Raw genomic sequence first — 17,331 nt, forward strand, 5'->3', positions numbered from 1 at the left:
AGATGCTTGCCCTGTGTGAGTGCCCGGGGTGACATGATTGCCCTGTGTGAGTTGTGACATGATTGCCCATTGTGAGTTGTGACATGATTGCCCATTGTGAGGTGTGACATGATTGCCCATTGTGAGGTGTGACATGATTGCCCTGTGTGAGGTGTGACATGATTGCCCTGTGTGAGGTGTGTCATGATTGCCCTGTGTGAGGTGTGACATGAGTGCCCAGGGTGACATGATAGAAACCACCAGAGACTAGATGGAGGTGGACATGACTTGGGGATGTGTTATGACCTGGTGGTTAGGAGCACCCGGAATGACCTGATGGTTAAACTCACAGGACAAGCTCTGGGAAGTGGGAACTTTGCTGACCGCAATCCCTAATCCTATCACACACACTAGAAATAGCCGTGGGGCATACCTAACAGGCCTAGACGCCTCGGACACAGCCTAAGAACTAGCTAGCCCTAGAGATAGAAAATAAAGCCTACCTTGCCTCAGAGAAATTTCCCCAAAGGAAAAGGCAGCCCCCCACAAATATTAACTGTGAGTAAAGATGAAAGTTACAAACACAGAAATGAAACAGGTTTTAGCAAAGGGGAGGCCAGACTAACTAAATAGACAGAGGATAGGAAAGGTATCTTTGCGGTCAGCACAAAACTACAAAAGACCACGCAGAGTGTGCAAAAAGACCCCCGCACCAACTCACGGTGCGGAGGCGCCACCCTGCATTCCAGAGCTTCCAGATAGCAAGACCAAATCATGAAAGCAAGCTGGACTAGAAAACCATGAACAGAAAATAACAAACGGGGACTTAGCTTCTTGCAGGAAGAGACAGGTCTCCAGAAAAATCCAAGAGCGACTGAACCAGCACAGGAACATTGACAGCTGGCCTGGAGTAACGATCTGAGTGGAGTTAAATAGAGCAGCCAACCAAAGGATAAACCACGTCACCTGTGTAAGGAACCTCAGAAGCAGCAGCTTCACTCACAGCCACCAGAGAGAGTCCATGGACAGAACTCGCCGAAGTACCATTCACGACCACAGGAGGGAGTTCGACAACAGAATTCACAACAGTACCCCCCCCCCTTGAGGAGGGGTCACCGAACCCTCCCCAGAGCCCCCAGGCCGATCAGGATGAGCCAAATGAAAGGCCCGAACCAGATCAGCAGCATGAACATCAGAGGCAAAAACCCAGGAATTATCTTCCTGACCATAACCCTTCCACTTGACCAGGTTCTGGAGTTTCCGTCTCGAAACACGAGAATCCAAAATCTTCTCCACCATATACTCCAACTCCCCCTCGACCAACACCGGGGCAGGAGGATCAACGGAGGGAACCATAGACGCCACGTATCTTCGCAACAACGACCTATGGAACACATTATGGATGGCAAAAGAAGCTGGAAGGTCCAAACGAAATGACACAGGATTAAGAACTTCAGAAATCTTATATGGCCCAATTAAACAAGGCTTAAACTTAGGAGAGGAAACCTTCATAGGAACATGACGAGATGACAACCAAACCAAATCCCCAACACGAAGTCGGGGACCAACACAGCGCCGGCGGTTAGCGAAACGTTGAGCCCTCTCCTGGGAAAATGTCAAATTGTCCACCACATGAGTCCAAATCTGCTGCAATCTGTCCACCACCGTATCCACACCAGGACAGTCCGAAGGCTCAACCTGCCCTGAAGAGAAACGAGGATGGAAACCAGAATTACAGAAAAAAGGAGAAACTAAAGTAGCCGAGCTGGCCCGATTATTAAGGGCGAACTCAGCCAAAGGCAAGAAGGACACCCAATCATCCTGATCAGCAGAAACAAAGCATCTCAGATATGTTTCCAAAGTCTGATTAGTTCGTTCCGTTCGGCCATTAGTCTGAGGATGGAAAGCCGAAGAAAAAGACAAATCAATGCCCATCTTGGCACAAAAGGACCGCCAAAACCTCGAAACAAACTGGGAACCTCTGTCCGAGACGATGTTCTCTGGAATGCCATGCAAACGAACCACATGCTGGAAAAACAATGGCACCAAATCAGAGGAGGAAGGCAATTTAGACAAGTGTACCAAGTGGACCATCTTAGAGAAGCGATCACAAACCACCCAAATGACCGACATTCTTTGAGAAACAGGGAGATCCAAAATAAAATCCATGGAAATATGCGTCCAGGGCCTCTTCGGGACCGGCAAGGGCAAAAGCAACCCACTGGCACGAGAACAGCAGGGCTTAGCCCGAGCACAAGTCCCACAGGACTGTACAAAAGAACGCACATCCCGTGACAAAGAAGGCCACCAAAAGGATCTAGCCACCAAGTCTCTGGTACCAAAGATTCCAGGATGACCAGCCAACACCGAACAATGAACCTCAGAGATAACTCTACTAGTCCATCTATCAGGGACAAACAGTTTCTCCGCTGGACAACGGTCAGGTCTATCAGCCTGAAACTTCTGCAGCACGCGCCGCAAATCAGGGGAGATGGCAGACAAAATTACCCCCTCTTTAAGAATACCCGTCGGCTCCGGAACACCCGGAGAGTCAGGCACAAAACTCCTTGACAGGGCATCAGCCTTCACATTCTTAGACCCCGGAAGGTATGAAACCACAAAATCAAAACGGGAGAAAAAGAGCGACCATCGAGCCTGTCTAGGATTCAACCGTTTGGCAGACTCGAGATAAGTCAAATTCTTGTGATCCATCAAGACCACCACGCAATGTTTAGCTCCTTCAAGCCAATGTCGCCACTCCTCGAATGCCCACTTCATGGCCAACAACTCTCGATTGCCAACATCATAATTGCGCTCAGCAGGCGAGAATTTTCTAGAAAAGAAGGCACATGGTTTCATCACCGAGCCATCAGAACTTCTCTGAGACAAAACAGCCCCTGCTCCAATCTCAGAAGCATCAACCTCGACCTGAAACGGGAACGAAACATCTGGCTGGCATAACACAGCCGCAGAGGACCAATTGACCACATCAGCACCTTTCTTGGTCAAGTCAGTCAACGGTTTAGCAATACTAGAAAAATTAGCGATGAAGCGACGGTAAAAATTAGCAAAGCCCAGGAACTTCTGCAGGCTCTTCACAGATGTCGGCTGAGTCCAATCATAAATGGCCTGGACTTTAACAGGGTCCATCTCGATAGTAGAAGGGGAAAAAATGAAACCCAAAAATGAAACCTTCTGAACTCCAAAGAGACACTTTGACCCCTTCACAAACAAGGAATTCGCACGAAGGACCTGGAACACCATTCTGACCTGCTTCACATGAGACTCCCAATCATCCGAAAAGACCAAAATGTCATCCAAATATACAATCATGAATCTATCCAGGTACTCTCGAAAGATGTCATGCATAAAGGACTGAAACACAGATGGAGCATTAGAAAGCCCGAATGGCATAACCAGGTACTCAAAATGGCCCTCGGGCGTATTAAATGCTGTTTTCCATTCATCGCCTTGTTTAATTCGCACAAGATTATACGCCCCTCGAAGATCTATCTTGGTGAACCAACTAGCCCCCTTAATCCGAGCAAACAAATCAGACAGCAGCGGCAAAGGATATTGAAATTTGACTGTGATCTTATTAAGAAGGCGGTAATCAATACAAGGTCTCAAAGAGCCATCCTTCTTGGCCACAAAAAAGAACCCTGCTCCCAATGGTGACGACGACGGGCGAATATGACCCTTCTCCAAGGATTCCTTTATATAACTCCGCATAGCGGCGTGCTCTGGCACAGATAAATTAAACAGATGGCCCTTAGGAAACTTACTACCAGGAATCAAATTAATAGCACAATCGCAATCCCTATGAGGAGGTAGGGCACCGGATTTGGGCTCTTCAAATACATCCCGGTAATCTGATAAAAACTCAGGCACTTCAGAAGGAGTGGAAGGCGAAATAGACAACAATGGAACATCACCATGTACCCCCTGACAACCCCAGCCGGACACAGACATAGATTTCCAATCTAACACTGGATTATGGACCTGTAGCCATGGCAACCCCAAAACGACCACATCATGCAGATTATGCAACACCAAAAAGCGAATATCCTCCTGATGTGCAGGAGCCATGCACATGGTCAATTGAGTCCAGTACTGAGGCTTATTCTTGGCCAAAGGCGTAGCATCAATTCCTCTCAATGGAATAGGATACTGCAAGGGCTCCAAGAAAAAACCACAGCGCCTGGCAAACTCCAAGTCCATCAAATTCAGGGCAGCGCCTGAATCCACAAATGCCATAACAGAATAGGATGACAGAGAGCAAATCAGAGTAACGGACAAAAGAAATTTAGACTGTACAGTACCAATGGTGGCAGACCTAGCGAACTGCTTAGTGCGCTTAGGACAATCTGAGATAGCATGAGTGGATTCACCACAGTAAAAACACAACCCATTCCGACGTCTGTGTTCTTGCCGCTCAGCTCTGGTCAAAGTCCTATCACACTGCATAGGCTCAGGTCTATGCTCAGAGAATACCGCCAGATGGTGCACAGCTTTGCGCTCACGCAAGCGCCGATCGATCTGAATGGCCAAGGACATAGACTCATTCAGACCAGCAGGCGTGGGAAATCCCACCATGACATCCTTAAGGGCTTCAGAAAGGCCCTTTCTGAAAATTGCCGCCAGGGCACACTCATTCCACTGAGTAAGCACAGACCACTTTCTAAACTTCTGACAGTACACCTCCGCTTCATCCTGACCCTGACACAAAGCCAGCAAGATTTTCTCTGCCTGATCCACTGAATTTGGTTCATCATAAAGCAATCCAAGCTCCAGAAAAAACGCATCAACATCACGCAATGCAGGATCTCCTGGCGCAAGGGAAAATGCCCAGTCTTGAGGGTCACCACGCAACAAGGAAATAATGATTCTTACTTGTTGAACGGGGTCACCAGAGGAGCGGGGTTTCAAAGCCAGAAACAGTTTACAATTATTTTTGAAATTCAGAAACTTAGCTCTATCTCCAGAAAACAAATCAGGAATAGGAATTCTAGGCTCTAACATAGGATTCTGAACCACAAAATCTTGAATGTTTTGTACCCTTGCAGTGAGATGATCCACACAAGAGGACAGACCTTGAATGTCCATCACTACACCTGTGTCCTGAACCACCCAAAGGTCTAGGGGATAAGAAAGACAAAACACAGTGCAAAGAAAAAAAATGGTTTCAGAGCTTCTCTTATCCCTCTATTGAGATGCATTAATACTTTTGGCCAGCTGTACTGTTATGACCTGGTGGTTAGGAGCACCCGGAATGACCTGATGGTTAAACTCACAGGACAAGCTCTGGGAAGTGGGAACTTTGCTGACCGCAATCCCTAATCCTATCACACACACTAGAAATAGCCGTGGGGCGTACCTAACAGGCCTAGACGCCTCGGACACAGCCTAAGAACTAGCTAGCCCTAGAGATAGAAAATAAAGCCTACCTTGCCTCAGAGAAATTTCCCCAAAGGAAAAGGCAGCCCCCCACAAATATTAACTGTGAGTAAAGATGAAAGTTACAAACACAGAAATGAAACAGGTTTTAGCAAAGGGGAGGCCAGACTAATTAAATAGACAGAGGATAGGAAAGGTATCTTTGCGGTCAGCACAAAACTACAAAAGACCACGCAGAGTGTGCAAAAAGACCCCCGCACCGACTCACGGTGCGGAGGCGCCACCCTGCATTCCAGAGCTTCCAGCTAGCAAGACCAAATCATGAAAGCAAGCTGGACTAGAAAACCATGAACAGAAAATAACAAACGGGGACTTAGCTTCTTGCAGGAAGAGACAGGTCTCCAGAAAAATCCAAGAGCGACTGAACCAGCACAGGAACATTGACAGCTGGCCTGGAGTAACGATCTGAGTGGAGTTAAATAGAGCAGCCAACCAAAGGATAAACCACGTCACCTGTGTAAGGAACCTCAGAAGCAGCAGCTTCACTCACAGCCACCAGAGGGAGTCCATGGACAGAACTCACCGAAGTACCATTCACGACCACAGGAGGGAGTTCGACAACAGAATTCACAACAGGGATGGGTGGACCGAGAACTCCTGCAGCTTTTGTTTGCATTGCGGTGTAGATTTTAAACAAGAGTGTTGTTGCTTTAAGAGGAAGTTTAGATGTTTGTGCCTGGTGTATTACTGTGAGGAGGGTGGGGCTTATATAGGGGAGGCAACTCTGTCTCTCCCTCTTTCTCTCACAGGATGGAAAGGAGGAAACATTACCCGCCCTCCCACCCTGTTTATAATCTCTGTCCTTAAACTTTTTAATTATTGCTTGTATAAAAATAAATGCTTTATTGTATTTTTGAATTTGTTATTGTATATCTTGTACCAGGTTCAATTGTATATTGGCTATAAAGAGTTATTATTTGCGGTAAGTTTCTAAGCCCAAGGGAAGGGCAATCCTACAGCCATGGTTCCCTGGAGGTTTCCTCCACAGGGGTTTTTTCTCTCCTGAGTGCTGTAGGATGACTCTTTGTGAGTCGGGGGTTTGCCAAGTTTAGTCCCATTAATGCTTTTGCAGGGACTTCTAGTTTTTAAGTTTACAAAAATGATTTAATTATTTTAAAAAAGTAATAAATTGTCAAATGAGACTTGGAATTTATAACCCGTCACGGCTTTGCGGTTTAGGAGTCAGCTGGAAGTTGCAGACAAGTTAAGGTGGACTCATTTTAACTAATAGAGGATGTAAAACCTCATGGTGGTGAGCAGGCTCGGCTTTGGTGGCCAGCCTCAGGGGCGGGCACAGTGGTTAAGCACAGGAGTGCGGATAATAGGGTCATTGGTGCCCTGAAAGTCTACTGGCTCTGCTTGAATGGCAAGCCAGTGCGTGCCGCCCCTTTATGGCTTTCTGTCCTGGTGCTGTATGTCAGACAGCTGGGGATATCGCAGTACTTGTGAATCCCAATGTACTAGCACTCCACCTGACTCCTACTGTGATTATTTAATCCTGTGATTTGAATAAAAGCAGTGGCCATTTTGACAACCAAAATAATGTGTTTTGTGTATTTATTTTAGTACCTAGGTTTACAGTAGTTATGGTGGTTTTAAGAAAGAGTGGGGTCCATCCCATATCCAAAAGTCATGCCCTGTGTGAGTTGTGACATGATTGCCCATTGTGAGGTGTGACATGATTGCCCTGTGTGAGGTGTGACATGAGTGTCCAGTGTGAGGTGTGACATGAGTGTCTAGTGTGACATGATTGCCCTGTGTGAGGTGTGACATGAGTGTCCAGTGTGATGTGTGACATGAGTGTCTGGTGTGACAAGATTACCCTGTATGAGGTGTGACATGTGTCCAGTATGAGGTGTGACATGATTGCCCGTCTGCGAGGTGTGACATGAGTGACCAGTGTGAGGTGTGACATGATTTCCTGTTGTGAGGTATGACATGAATGACTGGTGAGGTGCCACATAAGTGTCAAGTGTGAGGTGTGACATGCCTGATGCAGGAAGGATGGGAACACTGCAGGGTGAACAGTCAGGTGATCAGAGGTGTCTCCTCTAACTATAATCAAATGTTCATTTTTTATTGAAAATCTTGTGAGTATATTTCATATAATCTCTGCTCGGTGAAATCAGCAGTTTTCATTTATATCTGGATAAAGGATGTCCAGTAAAGCCTCCGGCATTCTTGATGGTTCTGCCAAGGACTTCATATTTTGGCAGTCATTTTGGCAACGGTAACACGGAGTCTAAGCAATGAGAAGGTGTAAACCCGTCACACAACTGTTGAATTCACCCACTTGTAATTGTTTAGTATTAATCACTTTGATTCCATATATTTTAATTCCTACAGACTAAAGGCCCCTTCACATTTAGCGACGCTGCAGCGATACCGACAACGATCCGGATCGCTGCAGCGTCGCTGTTTGGTCGCTGGAGAGCTGTCACACAGACCGCTCTCCAGCGACCAACGATGCCGGTAACCAGGGTAAACATCGGGTAACTAAGCGCAGGGCCGCGCTTAGTAACCCGATGTTTACCCTGGTTACCATGCTAAAAGTAAAAAAAAACAAACACTAGATACTTACCTACCGCTGTCTGTCCTCCAGCGCTGCGCTCTGCTTCTCTGCTCTCCTCTTGTACTGTCTGGGAGCAGGAAAGCAGAGCGGTGACGTCACCGCTCTGCTTTCCGGCTCACAGCCAGTACAGGAGGAGTGCAGAGCGCAGCGCTGGAGGACAGACAGCGGTAGGTAAGTATGTAGTGTTTGTTTTTTTTTACTTTTAGCATGGTAACCAGGGTAAACATCGGGTTACTAAGCGCGGCCCTGCGCTTAGTTACCCGATGTTTACCCTGGTTACCAGTGAAGACATCGCTGGATCGGTGTCACACACGCCGATCCAGCGATGTCTCCAGGGAGTCCAGCGACGAAATAAAGTTCTGGACTTTCCTCAGCGACCAACGATCTCCCAGCAGGGGCCTGATCGTTGGTCGCTGTCACACATAACGATTTCATTAACGATATCGTTGCTACGTCACAAATAGCAACGATATCGTTAACAATATCGTTATGTGTGAAGGTACCTTAAATGATGTCGCGTCTGAGCGGCTTCACTTCATATGAGACACAGCAGGAGTTAGATGGTGTCCATGTCTTGAAGCACAGTGACATCTCTTGTGAGGCTCATTCTGCGCTGCCATCAGCCGCTTGATTTGTCCTATTGTTTCTAGGTCTCTTTTTCCCTTATATAGTCAAGCTCCGCATTGTGTGCAGTATGTGAACTTCAGTCCTACTGTTCATCACGCTACTCTGTAGTGAGGAGCACGATAATGATATATTTCCAGAATTACTAGTAATGTCTGCTGGAATACTAAAACATGAGCGTAGAGAAATGATCAATCAGTGTCATGAAGTCAGCAGGAATGTCCTGTAGTGGGTCATTAACATTCACTCCATCCAGGATCTCATACCCCATCACTTACATCATGGTAACATAGTTATTAAGGTTGAAGGAAGACTATAAGTCCATCTAGTTCAACCGATAGCCTAACCTAACATGCCCTAACATGTTGATCCAGAGGAAGGCAAAAAAAAAAACATGTGGCAAAGAGTAAGCTCCACATTGGGGAAAAAATTCCTTCCCGACTCCACATACGGCAATCAGACTAGTTCCCTGGATCAACGCTCTATCAAGGAATCTAATATATATAACCTGGATAATAACCTCCTCCTGAATAATTCAAGATATCTAGAACTGAAGTTTTCAGCAGCTTTGATCCTTTTTGATCATTGTAATTGCTCTTATGTTAATTACAGGTTTGCAATATCTAAAATGTTTGTGGGGGTTTCAGACTTAATATAGATGGTCCATCTTATAAGGAACCTGTCACCTTGGAAAAAGCTGTTTACCTGAAGATTGACCCTATATTTGCAGGTAAACAGTGTTACAATGCTGCCCAGCCGTAAAGCGTGGCTACACTGGGAAAATGACGTTATTTCCTCCTGGGAGCGTGCATGGCGCTGCTACAGACACCACAAAGGCCACGTTCACACATTCAGTATTTAACATCAGTATTTGTAAGCCAGGAGTGGGTGATAAATCCAGAAGCGGTGACGTGACAAATACTGAGGTAAAATACTGACCAAATACTGAACGTGTGAATGTGGCCTTACAGCACCACTCACTACTGTGAGCAGTGGGTATTAGCAAGCCCCCACACCATTATTGAGAGCCAGCTCTTTAGCACATCTGTTCACAGCATCAATGAAAGAGTCGGTTTCTGCTTACACCCGCTACTCACAGTAGTACGCACAGTAGCAGTGACTGTAGCTGATCTGCGTATGCCCATGACTGAAAGCTGATGGCTCCCAGGAGGAAATACCTTCATATTTTCCCAGAAGCCACACCTTAAGTAAGGTGGCCGGGCAGCATTGTAATGGTATTTACCTATGTGAATAATAACCCCATATATGCAGGTAAAATAGCGTTTTCCAAGGTGACATTAAAAGGAGTCTATGAGCCCCAAATGATAGTGTAAACTAAGCGCATAGCCTTGTAGACCCTATAAAAATCACACTTTTGGTGTTCTAATCACTGCCTCCATTCTGCAGAAACTGAATTTTAATTTAATATACTAATGAGGATGCTCAATGCACCCTTGGTGTATCCAAGAGGTGCAGCGCACGGTTTCATACACTGGTTTGGTATATGGTCCCACTACGCATAGACCCCATGTATACTATGATGAGCCCCACAACAGCCCATACAGTATTATAGCCCACAAACACCCCAAACATTATGATATTCACCACAGCGCCCTATCCAGTATGGTCACCACAGACCCAATTATAATGATCACCACAATCCCATATACAGTGACAAAAATAAGTAGCTTATTTTTCGGACTATAGGACGCACTGGACCATAAGACACACCTAGGTTTTAGAGGAGGAAAATAGAAAACAAATTGACGTGAAGCAAAAAATCTGGTCATGATGGACTGTTATGGGAGGGGGATCTACTGCTGGCACTGCTACACAGGGGTAATATCCCCCTTCCTGCTATATATATGTGCCCAATCCAGGTATACATGGCCCGCTCATCCCTATCCTGGTATACGTGGTCCCCTCATCCCCATTCTGGTATGAATGGCCCCCTCATCTCCATCCTGGTATAGATTGCCCCTTCATCCCCATCCTGGTATGCATGGCCCCCTCATCCCCATCCTGGTATGAATGGCCCCCTCATTCCCATCCTGGTATGCATGGCCCCCTCATTCCCATCCTGGTGTGCATGTCCCCTCATCCCCATCCTGGTATGAATTACCCCCTCATTCCCATCCTGGTGTGCATGTCCCCTTCATCCCCATCCTGATATGCATGGCTCTCTCATTCCCATCTTGGTATGCATGGCCTCCTCATCCCCATCCTGATATGCATAGCCCCTTCATCCCCATCCTGGTATGCATGTCCCCCTCATCCCCATCCTGGTGTGCATGTCCCCTTCATCCCCATCCTGGTGTGCATGACCTTCTCATCCCTATCCTAGTATTGATGGTCCCCTTATCCCCATTCTGGTATGCATGGCCTCCTCATCCCTATCCTGGTATATAAGGCCTCCTCATCCCCATCCTCGTATGCATGACCTTCTCATCCCTATCCTAGTATTCATGGTCCCCTTATCCCCATTCTGGTATGCATGGCCCCCTCATCCCTATCCTGGTATGCATGGCCCCCTCATCCCTATCCTGGTATGCATGGCCTCCTCATCCCCATCCTGGTATGCATGGTCCCCTCATCCTCATTCTGGTATGATGCTTGCTCACGGTGTCCTGTTCTGATGCCAGCAACTGATTTATGCTTGTCACTGCCATGTGTTGCGTATGTCATGCGCTGTTTACAAGTCTAGGACAGCTGCCGGAATACTCTCTGCTCCCCACGCCTGGGACTATGGCTGTGAGGAGCAATGAATATTAATTTTTTAATAGCAGGAACTCTGTTAGCTGCAGCCGCTGGCTTCCTTCAGCTATTGGGCGATCACATGTGCTCGCTACTAAAGAGAATGAATATTTACTGTTCTCCACTCCCTTGGGCGTGGGGAGCAGTGAATATTCTCTTTAGTAGCGGGCACACATGATCCCTCAGCTACTGCGGGAGCCGCTATTATATTGGTAGTGAGGGTGTTGCAATAATGTTCAGAAAATTTTCCGCCAAGATTTTTCTCATCTCATAACATTAATAATAAAGAAATGTTTTTATTCCTAAAGGGAATCTGACAGCAGGATCAACACCTTTAAATTAATCACATGGCTGAATTTGTCTTTTAAGGCAACCTCATCGTGTGGGACAAGTTATTATTATTATTATTATTCATTTATATAGCACCATTAATTCCATGGTGCTGTACATGAGGGTGCTGTACATGAGAAAGCGGTTACATACAGAGTTATAGATATTGTTTACAGTAAACAAGTTTACAATGACAGACTGGTACAGAGGGGAGAGGACAAGTTGACTGTATATCGCGATGATCAAACTACATTTGCCACATATTTAAATGTCTAGACTAGTTGGAAAAGTGTGCACTCCGCTGACCAGTCCTGCCACGTCTGCCAATAGCCCATTGAGGCATGTCTGACATCTCTGTCATCCTTTGGACATTAGAATATGCAGTGAGAGAAGAGGTGAAAATTGTGATATACTGTAAACGTGTCCCACACAAAGGGCTTGTCTGTAATCAACTTCAAAAGTCAAATGCAGCCATATTATTTGGTTCTACGTTCCCTTAAAGCAGGGGTGGGGAATCCTTTTTCTACCAAGGGCCATTTGGATATTTATACCATCCTTCAGGGGCCGTACAAATGGCGGGCTAATTCTGCCCGCAAAGTACGCTGGCACTACGTCATTGCACGTGCCTCGACGTTGTGTAGTGAACACTGCGTACACGTGCTCACAAAGCAAGAAGAAATGAATGGGCCAGTGGCCATCAAAACATAGTTACTGGCCCAAGCATTGTGGTCCCTGGGAATATGACACAGGGGCTGGATAAAAGGTCATCGAGGGCCGGAAACGGCCTGACGGCCGGAGTTCCCCAACCTCTGCTTTAAAGGGAGAGTTTCAACACAAAATGACTAGTGACATCAACCACAAGCACTTTGTGGATTCTTGATGTGGCTGAGCAGTTCAGTACATCTTCACACCTTTAACATCTATTGTTGCCCTCCTTTAGATCAGGTGGAACCAGAGCTGTCAATCAAAGAAGGTGGGGTGAAGGGGGGGGGCAGAGATCGATGGAAAACCAGGAGAGAAGATGTACTAAATTACTTGGACAAAGATGCACTGAGCTTGGTTTGATCAGTTATTTTGTGACTCCCTTTAATTAGTAGATACTATTAATGGAGAAGAGTTTGGCCATACCAGTCATCTGAAAATGGTTTTGTCTTTAATCCTTTCATGACCATGATGTTTTGATTCTTCATGCCCACAGCAAAGTCTTTCATTTTTGTTTGTTGCATAGTTTTTTTCTCATTGTTTTTTAGTCTATCCTCAAGCTCTTATCCTCGCCTCCCCATATTCGTACTCTATATTCGTTCCACATATATTTTATCATAAACCTCTTCATCTTAGATATTTCTGGCATATCCAAAGATTCATCACATTAGACCTGCATCTCTCTCCTTTCTCTTCTTTGGGAGTTCAGGATACAGTCAGCTTGGTTGTTTTTGGAACGCGCATAGATGTCAATGGACAGATGCATGCATGTACGGCCACTTTTACACTGACTGCAGATGTGAGAAACCCTATTCTCAAGATAGGTGTGGGTCTCAGTGGTGGTACCCATATCTACCACATATTTGGTGGATACACCATGAATGTCTCACGTTTGGATATCTATGATGGAATAGTAAATCCATGTCTTATGATACATAATAGATATGTATCCGACATTACTATGCATGGAAAAATTAGAGGATTATTTGGTGGATGAGTTACTAAAATACTTTGAAGAAAGTACTTTAGACCAGAACATGTTGAGGTTCACTCGGACCTGCACCTATCTCGAATACTAGATTCTCTAACTCTGCTGTGTCCAGATCTCACAAAGAGGTGAACTATTATTATTTATTATTACAGCGCCATTTATTCCATGGCGCTTTTTATGTGAGGAGGGGTATTCATAATAAAAAGCAAGTACAGTAATCCTAAACAATATAAGTCACTGATGGGTACAGGAGGAGAGAGGACCCTGCCCGCGAGGGTTCACAACCTACAAAGTGAATGGAGGTGGCCGCAGATCTAGGGTGGTACCCGCCTATTGGACATTACGGGCATATCCTGGGCATATGCCATGAATGTCGAAGATGAGAACTCCTTAAGACTTTAGACCCAGCCCTTTGTACATAACAAGTTCTCAAAGTACAGATATTTTATGAGTACAGATGGTGCCCCTAAAATAGAGGTAAAAATTGCCATAAATCAATGGGTCCCAGACAAAATATTGTGAATTAACAATACATTATATTTTCATTTGTGCACAGATTCTGGCTACTAAAAACAGACCGCAAACCAGCAAGGATTATTTCTTAATGGAAGAAAAATGTTTTATATCAAAAGACAAGAATGAATGCAAGAAACTGCCATTTCAAAGGGTGCTGGGCCCAGAAGAAGACATCCTGCAGATTCTGAATAGCTGGTTTCCAGAAGAAGGATACGTTGGAAGAATTATTCTCAAAACTCAAGAAGAAGTATGTTTTCTTTGAAAATGAATTAGCTGCTGATGTACTTTGTGTAGTAAAATCATAAAATGTACTTAAAAATAGCATGTGGTCATATGAGAGATAAGAGTTTGGCTCCGAGAAGTGTGGAAAGAATAAAGGGGAAAGCGAGGGCAGACTAGGGACAGTCAGTGAGAAGCAAATTATGGTGAAAAGGAATTAAAGGAACGTTCCAGACCACACTGATGCACTGTATGATCCCGAAGTGTGAGGGATTTTCTTTATGATTTGTTTTCCTGGTCTGTGCATTACTTGCTCAGGCATCACACATGGTGCAATATACCTCACTATAGCACAGTGCATTAGTTTTACCTGAGTATTACTGTAATAATTAAAAAAAACAAAACAATATAAATTCAGTTATTGGGTGTCTTATATTATGTGACCATGTCATCTGATTATTTGTGTAATTATGCTTTTTGGGCGAATAGTAAAGGATAAAATTGTCTATTTTTGAGGTCTCTCTGTGCCAAAGGGTTTTGTTTTTTTGTATGTCTATATTCTGGATGAAGAAAGGTGACTTAGATGCTTCCAATCTCCTCTGGCGGCAGCCTACCTCACTTGAAAACAAAACTTTCCCATTGTTTTTCCCCCAATTGGCAAAAAGAATGTCATCTATATACATATTACATAAGTACCAGCTGGTGCCACTGAAAGACCACAAAGGTCTAATCTGCATGGCCAAGTTCTGGGCACCCTGATGATGGGAATCTATACTGATCATGTGACAAAATAGGTAATATAGATAGGGGTTGCAGTGTTTAAAAACACCTTTTAAAGATGTTGTTCAAAATTACACAAAGATTTCCTTTTTTTCGAAAAACAGTAATATGTCTGCTCACGGACTTTGATATTGCAGCATGTGAAGAGAGCTGAACTACATTACCGGTCACAGACCATAGACAGTAATGGCATACATTCTGGGAAAAAAAACAATTTTTTTCTAAAATTGTACCATCTCTTTTATGTGGAAACTAAACCTACGTACCAAAAAATGAAGCAAAGGCAGTGTATAATGTAATCGATTAGTAGCCATTATAAGTTTTCTATGCTATGTTGATGGAAGTTTGCAGCCCAATTGCTACTTTCCTTGTTTCCTTAGAATCTAAATGACAAAAACGTTCTTGTGGAGGAAAAGGAGGAAAAGGAGCTGCCCGTCACTCCAGATGATGACAGCTTCTTTGTCCAGGTGCATGATGTTTCTCCAGAACAGCCCCGCACTGTCATACGAGCGTTACGATTCAGTACAGCGCAAGACGTTATCCAACAGGTAACTGAAGAGTCTCGGCGCAGCCAACGTTCATGGTTTACTCATTATCTTTAGCGCTGCACAAACCACAACTTATTTAACATTCATTTGTGTTCTTATCGCAGGCCCTCAGCAAAGCCAAATATTCATACACCATCCTAAACCATCCCAATCCGAGTGACTATGTGCTCCTGGAAGAGGTGACAAAAGACTCATCAAACAAGAAGTCGTCAACCACAAAAATATCTCAGAGGGTTCTCTCTGACCACGAATGTGTTTTTCATGCCCAAAGCAAATGGAAGGGAGCAGGGAAATTCATCCTCAAGTTAAAGGAGCAGGTCCAGGTACAGTAACCTTCAGGATGTGTGTGGATGTTCTTTAAGCTGAAGTATTCAGAAATTGTAACACCTTCTTAGATTTCAGAGAGGATGTCTGTGTCATTTCCGGTCAGTCGCCCTTTGCAGGATTAAACGTCTGCTCTGCAGACTGGTACATTTTGTGCCCGACCTGCCAGGCACCTGCTCTGTCTTATCACTTGGGTCTTTGCTTTGAAGATAGTATTACTCTGTCAAATATAACTTTGTGAAGGTTGAAAAGTGAATCAGTGTGAGTAACGAAAATAACTTGTCTAACAGTGTACTCTCATCCGGTCTCACTGCATAGAACCAGAAATGAATACAAAGTGAGACCGGAGCGTAGCGCCTTCTGAATGGGGCAGAGATCCAAAATAGGGCAAAAAAATATTGTTGTGTGGGTCTTAATAATGTGGCATAGTTGTTAAAAGGTTTATAGTAACTTCCATGGAGGCTGATGCAGTAAAGGGGTTAATGTCGTAAAACCCGGTGGTCAAGGGTATAAAAAAAAAGTTAAAGGGATTGTCTCATTTCAGTTATCTTTTTAGTTCATAGGCAGAGTAATGTTTTATTAAAAAAAAAAAATAAACAAACTGAGCTTTACTTACCTTTCCAGATTCCAGTGATGAATCTCATTACTACTCTGGTCTTTGGTGATTAGCTGCAGCGGTGTCAACAAGTCGATAAGCTGCAGTCAATCACTGAACTCAGCAACATTGAAGATGTAGGAGGCTTGAGCGGCTGACCTCAATGATTGTCTGTAATATTGCCAAGATATACTCAGTCACCACTACAAAAGACTGGCACAGTAGCGAGAGACGGTGCTGCACTCGGGGATGGTAAATAAAGCTTGTTGGCCTATGGACTAAAGTAGTCTACAATTGGAAAGGCCCTGTAATAATACATGGCTGATAGTCCTACCCCGCTCAAAAAAATGAATCCCTTTAGCCTCTCTCTTACACATACTGCTACACCTGCCCTATCGTGTCATTGACTCCCACTATCTCAGAGACTGCTCCCCATACCTCTCTTGTGCTATACAGACTGCTCCCAATTATCCTCTATCCCTTTCTTAGCTCTCATGTGCTGCTCTGACTTCTTGCTCACACAGGCTGTTCAACATGGCGCCCTCTGACACCTATTTCTCCCTGTGCTCACGCTCCTTTCACATAGACTGCTATCCTTCCTTCTATATCATGGACTGTTTTCTATTCTCTGAAAATGCTTCCCATGCCCCTCTTCCATTAATTTGACTGCTCCCCATGCCCCTCTTCCATTAATTTGACTGTTTCCCATGCCCCTCTTCCATTAATTTGACTCTTTCCCATGCCCCTCTTCCATTAATTTAACTGCTCCCCATGCCCTCTTCCATTAATTTGACTGCTCCCCATGCCCTCTTCCATTAATTTGACTGCTCCCCATGCCCCTCTTCCATTAATTTGACTGTTCCTCATGCCCCTCTTTCATTAATTTGACTGCTCCCCATGCCCCTCTTCCATTAATTTGACTGCTCCCCGTGCCTTCTTC

At 44.8% G+C, this 17,331-nt stretch overlaps 1 protein-coding gene across 1 annotated transcript in view; it reads left to right on the forward strand.

Moving 5' to 3' along the window:
- Positions 1 to 17,331, forward strand: part of PLCE1 (phospholipase C epsilon 1) — a 336,405-nt gene that overhangs the window by 310,112 nt on the left and 8,962 nt on the right. Inside the window, exons 31-33 of the mRNA XM_069753455.1 lie at positions 13,966 to 14,172; positions 15,305 to 15,472; positions 15,577 to 15,795. Of these exons, the coding sequence (XP_069609556.1) occupies positions 13,966 to 14,172; positions 15,305 to 15,472; positions 15,577 to 15,795 (594 nt within the window). The remainder of the gene's footprint in view (positions 1 to 13,965; positions 14,173 to 15,304; positions 15,473 to 15,576; positions 15,796 to 17,331) is intronic.

Source organism: Ranitomeya imitator, chromosome 2 (genome assembly GCF_032444005.1).
Source record: "Ranitomeya imitator isolate aRanImi1 chromosome 2, aRanImi1.pri, whole genome shotgun sequence".
Taxonomy (NCBI): Eukaryota; Metazoa; Chordata; class Amphibia; order Anura; family Dendrobatidae; genus Ranitomeya; species Ranitomeya imitator.